The 10,334-nt window shown below is 43.4% G+C and overlaps 1 protein-coding gene across 1 annotated transcript in view; it reads left to right on the top strand.

Moving 5' to 3' along the window:
- The first annotated feature begins 350 nt into the window (after positions 1 to 350).
- The window catches only part of LOC116395741 (protein O-mannosyl-transferase TMTC1-like), a 13,552-nt gene continuing 3,568 nt past the window's right edge, over positions 351 to 10,334 (top strand). The window contains exons 1-4 of the mRNA XM_031869834.1: positions 351 to 355; positions 830 to 974; positions 1,116 to 1,253; positions 4,786 to 4,908. Of these exons, the coding sequence (XP_031725694.1) occupies positions 351 to 355; positions 830 to 974; positions 1,116 to 1,253; positions 4,786 to 4,908 (411 nt within the window). The remainder of the gene's footprint in view (positions 356 to 829; positions 975 to 1,115; positions 1,254 to 4,785; positions 4,909 to 10,334) is intronic.

Raw genomic sequence — 10,334 nt, 5'->3', positions numbered from 1 at the left:
ACGCTGGCCCACTGACCAATCACGCTGCACGTTAATGCTGACGTACTTGTAGGCTACCTCAGTAGCTCTGACACGTCAAAGAATACGCCCAACATGTCAAACTAAAGATCTGATTGGTTGAAGACGATGACAATCAACAATATTGTCGCCATATACTTTTATCATTTTGACCTTTTGATCATTTATTGGTCTCACTGATGTTTCTGTAGCATTCCAAACATCAAATCGACTTGCTTTTTGAAGATAACCTTTGGTCTAGGACTTTAAATCAAGTTTTTGTTTTTATTGGACAGTTAATGTACAACAGCGCTTGGACAAATCTTAACACGTTTTCTAAGTATTAATGTACGATGATGTAGATTAATAGATATATCTAAATGAAAACAATCAGAAGCCTTACGTTGTGTGATATTATTGTTTATTTACATTACAGTGAGGATAACTGGTGTTAACGGTGTTAGTGGAAAATGCAGTCTGAAGTCCAGACCGTGATTATAAGCTCCATGATAACATGACAGCAGCTCCCGAACCACCAGACTTCAAAACAGCTTCTTTCCTCTGGCTCTGAGACTCCGTCATTCATCCTCCACCCTCCATATAGAATCTCCTTTGTTTTCTGTACTATGTAGCAAATTGGGACTACAATCTAAATGTTGTTGTGCAACCCTGTAGTACAATGACAAATAAACTATGTAACCTTGTAAGTGTAAGCTAATTAAATGTGACACATTTTGATGTTTATGACTGTAACTTGCACCTAAAACACGTAGTTTAAGCACCGCAATTGTGCAAAAAGCCATCCTTGGTGACTTTTGACCTTTTCTTGCAGGGCGCTGCAGGTGACAAGGAAGGTGGACATCCTGACTCCGCTCGGAGCTCTGTATTACAACACGGGGCGGTACGAGGAGGCCCTGCAGGTGTACAGAGAGGCCGCCGCCCTGCAGCCCGACAGCACCGACATCTGGCTGGCTTTGGTGAACAGACGCACACCGACACACTCAAACACCCAATGAATCATGGAATGTCAGGTCGTGTGTGTGTGTGTGTGTGTGTGTGTGTGTGTGCGTGTGTTTCCACACACACACACACATTCACGCACGCCTTTTCTGTCCCAGGCTCAGGTTTTGGCCATGGCCGGTCGTACCAAAGAGGCGGAGAAGATGACCCTGGACATCATATCCAGAGAAGGCAGCTGTATCGAATGTTACCGCCTCCTGTCGGCCATCTACAGCAAGCGTGGAAACTACACAGAGGTGTGTGTGTGTGCGTCTCATGGCCTCAGAGGTCAGATAACTCACAGTTCGGAATGATCAGCAGGAGATACTTTCAGCTCCAACAGTTACCGTGAAGCTAATCACCGCTGTACATCTGAGCACATCCTCCCTCCATCACCACCGTCACTCCTTGTGCTGGTCTGTCTTTCACTTTCCCTATGACCCAGTTTCACAGTAAATATGAATTCTGTGGCATTAGTATGCAGATTGTTCACACTAGAAATCTACAGTAGGATAGCATGCCAGTAGTCATACTAATATCGATACCAGTGTGGTACATTCATTCAAAAATTGCAGCCAGAAATGCAACATTTTGATTTCAACTGCCCATAATATTTATACAGTATATAAATATCAACTATCTCACATTATAACCAAACTGCAGATCAAACCTGGACTGGACCATGTGTCACTAAAAGATGCTTATGTAAAGCACAAAAGTATTACCTGCAAAATGTACTTTTCAGTACTGAAAGGTAATACTACTATGCAGAATGGCACTATCGGTGTTACTATATATTGTACTGTTTGATCATTATTACTGATGGCTTGTTGGGGCTGAGCTCATTTGATCTACTTTATATACTTTTTATCTTAAACAGTCCATCATATTTTACAAACTAATTATATGTTTTTCCATATTTACGTCTTTATCTGGAAAGTAATTACACTGTAACACTCAAGAAAAGTGCTTCAGAATAGTACTTGTACAGTACTTGAGTAAATGTTCTTAGGTTCTGTCCCACACTGACCAATGAGCTTCACTGTCAGTCAATGATAGCAATAATAATAATAACTTTATATTACAACAGGAAAGCGACGACATGACATAAAAGCCAGTCTGTAAAAATGTGTTTTAAGAAGTGATTTAAAAGAGATTAATGATTCTGAGAGCCTCATCTCCTCAGGCAGCTCGTTCAGAAGCCGAGGGGTCCTGAAGGCAAAGGTCACCTTTAGTTTTCAGCCTCGAGTTTGGAACAGACAGAAGCCCCCCCCCCCCCCCCCCCCACACCGAGGATCTAAGGCTGCAAGCTGGATCATAGGGGGTCAACATTTCCTCTACAGTATATACGTTGGGGCCAGACCCAGACGTGCTTTAAAAGTGATGAGTAAAATCTTAAAATCCATTCTAAAACGAACAGAGAGCCAGTGGAGAGAGGCCAGGATTGGGGTGATGTGATGTCGTCTGTTAGAACCAGAGAGAAGCAGAGCTGCTGCCTTCTGAACTAGTTGGAGGAGAGAGAGAGACTTCTGGTTGATGCCAGAGAGGAGGAGGAGTTACAGTAATCCAGTCTTCTAAAGATGAATGCATGAAGGACTTTCTCCAGCTCAGGGTGAGAGAGGATTGGTTTGATCTTTGGAGATGGTTCTTATTTGAAGAAAACAGGACTGGACAACTTTTGTGGTTTGAAGTTTAAATCTGAATCAAAAACTACTCCTAAGTTTCTGACAGTGGACTTTATGTTAACGGACAGGGGGCCAAGGGCCCTTTAATGGGAGTGATGGGGTTTGAGGGACTACATATTATGATTACGGATTTTGAGTTATTGAGTTGAAGAAAATGTTGTTGATGTCATTAAGACAGTCTAAAGTAGCAGCTAGGCCTCTGGGGTCATCAGTTCTCAAGGGAAGGTATATCTGTGTGTCGTCTGCGTAGCGATGAAGAGAAACATTATCACGTTGGATGATTGATGAATGATGTGTAGACGTTCTTGCTAATGCTAGTGCTAGAAGCAAGATGTTTCTAGAGAAACGAGAATTCAAAGAGACTCTGTGCTCATACTTCAGCTGCTTGACAAATGTGCACATCTGGTTCAGTTGTTAGGACTGGCTGTCACACCGTATGTGCCCTGTGTTAGAAGCCCTACTTAATGACAAACAGAGCCATCTTCCCATTAGCGCAAGCATCCATGCTGTCTTGAGCTACATGTTGACAACTAAACTGGAGACTTTGGTGCACGGAGAGACATAACATGTCCTGCTCCGTGTGCTCATCGACTGTATCTGGCAACCCGCACTATAGCAGGAGATTCTGCTCAGAAGAGCTGGGTGGGAGGATACACAGTCTTTCATAAAGAAGTAACTCTTAACCATGTAACTCCCTCTAAAAACTTGTCATTTTTTGTTTGTGTACAGATTGAACAAACAAGATGGACTTAGACGTTTGGTAGGTGTGAACTTTGTATAGAGCGAGGCTTGCTTTTCCTCCCTGCATCCAGTCTTGATGCTAAGCTAGGCTAAGTACGCCCTGACTCCAGCTTTGCAATTAATGCAAAGATATGAGTTATGTAACATAATGGACCCTACATAAACTTGCTCCTCCCAATCTTCTCCTTTGTAATAGTTGTAGACTAACCCTAAACCCTCACACACCAGGCCAACAGTCGGGCCCTCGGCGAGTGTCTGTGGCCCTCGTCTTTGCGGTGTGTCCCGCACATGCCAATTGAGCATGCGGAGCCCATTGGTGAGAGAAATCACTCCGATTGGCTGTCCAGCTTAAGCGAATCAGTTCACGAGAACGGGAAGTGAGGAAAGCAAGCGAAATGACTAAAGTCAAGAGGGCGCACACCGCAGGCTCTCCTCCTTTTCATCTTCATCTCATCTGATCATTCACACACATATTTTCACATAACAACATGGCCATTTGGAATGAAACTAAGTAATGAGTGAGAGTGGTGGGAAAATGGTAGGCAAACGCTGCTGTGTTTTGTGTAGTCCTTGGGTTTCTGGTTTCACTTTTTGAATAACGAAAGCTGCTGGAATGGGGAGTCACTGCCTCTCAAGCGGGCGCAGAACATCTGTGTGTAAATAGCAGTTGGCTTTAGTCTTTGCCGTGAGGTCAAGTGCAACTTTTTCACCCAGACACGGCGACTTGAGGCAACACAACAGTCGGTCTTTGTTGCTGATAGTTCTTTGATGTCAGTTTGGTGTTTCAACAAGAGAGAATGAATACAGACATCATCTCAACATTCAATGCATATAATTTGTCATGTTTTAAATGTTAGCCCCCGGGACAGTATCTGCAGCTTCTGGGCTTTACTCTAAGAGTGGAAATAAAACATTGTCAGTGTGTCCCATGTTTTTGGGACAGTGGGTGCAGGCTCAGCTGGACTACAGTAGAGATGAAGCAGGGATCCACTGCTTCTGCTAACGTAGTCCCCCAACAACATGGAGTCTGACACAAATCCAGAAACGGATCAAATTCCTTGATTCTGTCAGTGTGGCAGTGATAAAGCTGACGCTGCACTCTGTCAGAGAGACGGGATTAAACGATGACGCTCTTCATCTCCGTACTCCTCACCTTTCTGTCTAACTCTGCTTTAAATCAGTTTAGGCTTCCTCTGCTCTGCATTGTCTGCTTCTTCTTCTCTGGCTCCTTGTTCAAACTAGAAGGTCGTCTTTCTGTAGAGCCTAGAAAGCACACTCAAACAGCAAGACACTCAACTGTAAGAGACGGGGACTTTTAGTGTGAATGTTCATTGATGTGTGTGTGTGTGTGTGTCCGTGCCAGGCGCTGGATGCTCTGGACAGGGCCCTGCAGCAGAGTCCCAGTGATGTGACAGTGAGGGCAGAGCTGTACTTCTCCAAAGGAAACCAGCTCAGAGAGATGAACCAGCTGGACCAAGCCTTCGAGGTACCGCTCTCTTCTTCCTCCACACTTGCTCTGTCTCAGTCTCTTCAGACAGGTTTCTATCCAAATGTGGCACAAATTTTAACCCAAATTTCCAGAAAATTGGCAAAGTACAATGGAAGTCAGGGGGTAGAGCAGGTCGTCCTTTAATCATAAGGTGGGCAGTTTAATCTCCGGCTCTTCATGTCTGCATGTCAAAGTGTCCTTGAGCAAGACATTGAACCCCGAGTTGCTCCCCGGGCGCTTTACAGCTGCTCCTCAGTGCTGACGATGGGTTAAGTGCAGAGGTCAACTTTTATCAACGAATATGACAATTTAAAATAAAGTTTCAAGTTTTTAATGAATTCCCGTTTCCATAACATGTTTGTTTCATGCATTCATTTGAGTAACTTTACAGTCTCCTCATTGCATTCATTGTGAATCACTTAACAAAACTGCTCCATAAGCCCTCCAATACAACTACATGAAGCGCTAGCTTCAGTTCAGTCAGGGAGACTATACTTCTGCATACTTAGGCCTGAAGGTTTCTTTCTCACTCATTCTGCCGTTCACTGCTCTCACACAGCCTCACTCATCATGTCCTTGCTCTCATTGTTTGGGGCTGTCAATCATGATATCAGCCGGTCTCTTTTATCCACAGCACAATGACACACCTACATCGTTAACCTCTCATCTCACTGCTGTTTTTGTTTGGATATGCTTGTCTTCTGCCTTTAGTACATCCATGCTGCTGTTACACACACTCTCTGTCGGCCCAGAATGTGTAGAGGAGAGAACTCTTTCCTCCACTTGTAACAAGCTGATTGCCACCATGCAGTCTCAGTCTAAATTCAGCGAGCTGTCCATGCACTCCTCAGGGCCAAACATGCTTCAGACTCACCGGCCTCCCTCATCACCACCAGGCCTCCTCATTGCAGCTTAAATTCTGTAATAGCGATGGGCCTCAGTTAGCCTATCTCGACTTCAAGGGTGTCAGGCTTTATTGAAGCAGTCATATTAGAGACAAGCGTAGTCTACAAACAACCTTCCTGTACCATAAAGCCCTCTACCGGTTCACTCTGTTAATGTCGCTGTCTCCATCTTATGTCACTTGTATGTTACTACAAGTACAGGTGTCTGGAAAAAAAATACACAGTCACCATTTTGTTATGTTTTATGTTGTTTCATATTGTTTCATTTATCAAATAAACAAAGGGAAGTACTTTATGGCCAGCTCATAAAGACAGTAGTTCCCTGGTTATTGCTGACCTCATCACAAAGCAGAAACTTTGTGCCATGTTGAGTCGGTGCCTTCGTCTGTTCTCACGATGCGTCCATCCGTTACGTTCATACAACGATGCCAGATTCTAATTTTGGGGTTCAGGGTCTGGGAGGACATTTCCACATGCTGACCAGAGGAGCTGGGGATCGAAGCGCCGATCTTCCTATAACAAGAACTAAAGGTGACCGTGCTTTAGCCATCATGACAACGACCTGCCTGAAGAGAAAAGGCTCACAGAAGCAGTAATCCATTTTAAACCACTTCTTAAAACCCACATTTAAAGACTGGCTAATATGTAATGTTGTCTTTTTACTGCTTTTATTATTTAGTATTTTCTTTTTATTTGTAACTATTGTATTGGTTTGCTTATTGTATCATCTGTTACACTGTTTTATCAGTATTTAAATGTTACCTTAGTTTGCTTTGCTTTTGTTTCGCCTCACTGTTTGGCTGTGTGTTCTTCTGTCACCTTGTGCCTAACGTTTAAACGTTTAAATGTATAAATAGAGAAACATATAACAGATCCAGCTCATTACTGCGACTACTGTTCAACAGATCTGTTAGCTCACTGAAACCCTCTGAATCTGTGGAGGAAGTGTCTGGAATGCATTTTTCTGCACAGGATTGACTTCCTGAGAAAAAGGATTGAGAGGAGAGCAAAGAAACACTTATAGAGAAATACTGGTGTAGTGGAAACAAGACGGCAAGAGCCAAGTAAGCCATCTCAGGTCACAGTATCTTTAAAGTTATCTCTCTGGTTCTCTGAAGGAGCAAAACAAACTGTTTGAAGTGCGGTTTAAACTGGTTCATTTTTGTCTGTTTTTTGTCTGAAGTGTGTCGGAGCAGAGAGTCTGGCTGCTGATTCAAACATCCACAGCCCTGCTCTAATCCCTGCAGATAGCAAGCATACATGAATGAGGTGCATATTTTGAGGGTTTTAAATGCTGAAACTGTTCCCGTTGCTCCATTTGTTTATTAATCATATTTTGGCCTTGAAAACCAAATTTCATCATGAGGTGTGATGAAGAGACTAAGATCCACAGCAAAGAAAAAGAGCACGGGTCAGAAATTGAACATAAGGTTTTCAAAAGTTTATCATCCTACTTGTTTTTGATTTTTTTATTCAGAGTGAGTTCATAAAAGCAAAGCCATCATCTGTGTTAAATATAACAGAGGGTAGAGGAGCAGCAGTCCCTTTGTTCAAATAGAATGATGTGTTCCACACAGATCATTGTTGACCTTCATGGTCTTCTAAGTGTATGTTAGAACCAAGATACACGTACAGTTGAAGGCCCTAACTGACACTGAAGTGGGAAATATTTGAGGGGTCGGACTGGGCCACTTAAATGTATTCTCTGCATGGGTCAGAAGCTGCTACTTTGTGTGAATGCATTCTATGGCGTGTCCTCTGTCTTTGACAAGTTTTTCACTCGCGCAACAGTTTCTCAATTTTCGTCTGTCTGGACCGGTTCCGTGCAGTTAAACTGCGGTTCACTGTATGGTTTGTGGACTGCCACTTTGAAGCCACAGGTTCGGCAAATTTGCCGTTACTGTGTTGGATTGCGGCGGTCACCATTTAGTTTTTTTGGCAACCAATGAACGGAAGTGACCATATTTGGAATGCAGAGGAGCGACCTAGAAACGCCGCATACTGCTCTTGTAGCAGTAGCTACCTGTGAATCACTGTGTAGCCCCGCCCTAAAGCATCCCCTGCTCTATGGTCTGTGTGACTCTAAATGGACCATAATGTACTAAATGAACATCATGCTGTATTGAAGAAGACTTGAAACTAGAGATTGAGACCATAAACTCATGTTTACAATGTTTACTGAGGTAATAAATCAAGAGAGAAGTAGAGTCATTTTCTCATAGACTTCTATACAACCAGAGGAGTCGCCCCCTGGTGGACACTAGAGAGAATGCAGCTTTAAGAGACTTCCTCATTGGCTTCACTCAGCAGAACCGGAGGTTGACGCCTGTTTCCTCTGAACAGAAACTGTAAGTCCTGCTGTGTGTTTATAGTTTGATTAGTTGTTAGCTCTTTTAGCTGTATTAGCCCTGTTAGTTGTTAGCTCTGTTAGCCAAACACAACGCAGGACTCTGCTGCCCACCAGCTGCTAACAACTTACTGGCTCTCCTCCTACTGACATGAGAAGTCATTGTTGTCAGTGCTCGTTTCAGTTTGTCATTTGCTAAGTCCCCCCCGTCTCTCGTTCTTCGTTGGAAGACCATTCCTTTAGCTAGATAAAATGAAATCGACCAAACAATTGCCCCCCAAAATAACAACCAGTGATACTGCCCAGCAGCTGCCTACAACCAACAGCTCACTAGCAGTCCTCCTGCGGATATGAGAAGATGCACTCTTTTGAGTCATTTGCTGAATGCCGTTAGTCTCGAACCCTGTTTTAAATTTCCACTGACTTTGCAAAGTTTGAACTATGAGATGATAACAATTATCCCTATTGAATACGGACCAATGCTTAACCGGTATAAAATATACATTTGGAGTTGTAGAACATTATCTGGAGTAATATTTGTACTTTTTGTACAAAACAAAACTATGGGTCCAACAGTATGCAAGTTCGGTCATGGACAGACAGACGGACGGACGGACGGACAGACAGAGACGCACACGCAGATGTTGAACGGTTCTTGGATGTTCTCTCACCTTACCTTCTCATTTTGGATCATATCTCCTGTTAGAGATTTGATTGTCAGTTGTGAGCTGGGCCTAGATCCGTGTCTTCAGACATTTATAACTACAATTAGACATGGGACAATATGAAAGTCTCATGGCACAGTTATCCTGGCAAAAATGATTGCAACTAACGCTGTTATTCCTGCTTAAACCCATGAAATGGCACTAAAACCTACTGGATTGACTTTGTCTTACATTTTGTTCAGACACACATTTTTTTATTGCGTGGGACACATGTTTGTAGTGAACATCCTTCTTTAGTGGAAAGAAAACAATCAATGAGGTAATTTAAAGTCTCCATGCATAAATAAAGGATACAAAAATAGTATGATTCTGTTCTTTCTCACATAATTCCTTCATTTTATACCGTGAGGATCACTCAATCAGAGGATCGACGGTCCTCTAGTCCAGTGATTCTCAACTGGTGGGTCGTGACCCAAAAGTGGGTCGCAGACCCGTTTTCAGTGGGTCGCGGGCCTTTGCCTGAAAAAAAAATAATTATAAAAAATACCGTGCTTTTATTTTGAAGGGGATTTTTAATGCAGCGGAGTTATTCACACTCCTTAACAGTATTTGATGTTAATGCCTTGTAATGCTAATATACACCCGCCATTTCACAGTAGAAAAGAACACCCACAAATGCTCATTGGGCGAAACGCAAGTACAACACCGACTACATGAGATATGGATTTTCTTACATTGAGGACAAAAGAGGACAAAAACCTCAGTGTGTTTTGTGCAGCGAGGTTCTGGCACAAGAAAGCATGAAGCCGTTTACTGGTTTACGTGAAACATGTGTGGGACGGGGACTGACGGGAACAATGTCTCTGCACTAGAGAGCTCCTACACTACGACTGCAGAGGACATCTTCAGCTCAGGTTCAAACTGCTCCATCTTTACATTAAATACATTTGAGAAGTTGAACATTTGGGTCGCGGCTTGTCACTAAGGGGTGATGGTGGGTCCCGCAGCCAGACCAGCTGAGAACCACTGCTCTAGTCCATGTGTCCTTGGGCAAGACACTTAACCCCAAATTGCTCCCGCGGCTGTTCCTGTGGTGTGTGAATGAGTATGACTGTTAGTTAGTCCTGGTGAGCAGGTGGCACCTTGCATGGTAGCTCCTGTCATCAGTGGATGAATGGATGAATGACGACATGTAGTGTTAAAGAGCTTTGAGTGGTCGGGAGACTAGAACAGAGAAATAGGTAGGTACAGTCCATCTACTATATACACACATGCAGGCAGAGCGGCCACAACATTGCAGAGTCGCTTCAGTTGTATTCATAAAAAATCCGGCAATGCGGCACCTTCGTGCGGAGGTTTGAGTGTTTATTTGTGCTTTAGTCACAGCCGTGATACAATCGGAGAATAACATTTTATTTCTCTGATTCACTGCCTTGTTGTCACTTACACCGCTCGCTCGCTCTCTCTCTCTCTCTCTCTCTCTCTCTCTCTCTCTCTCTCTCTCTC

Source organism: Anarrhichthys ocellatus, unplaced genomic scaffold (genome assembly GCF_004355925.1).
Source record: "Anarrhichthys ocellatus isolate YVR2014 unplaced genomic scaffold, GSC_Weel_1.0 scaffold49, whole genome shotgun sequence".
In the NCBI taxonomy this organism is placed as follows: Eukaryota; Metazoa; Chordata; class Actinopteri; order Perciformes; family Anarhichadidae; genus Anarrhichthys; species Anarrhichthys ocellatus.
Note: the sequence above shows the minus strand (reverse complement) of the source record. Positions and strands in the feature narration are given on the sequence as shown.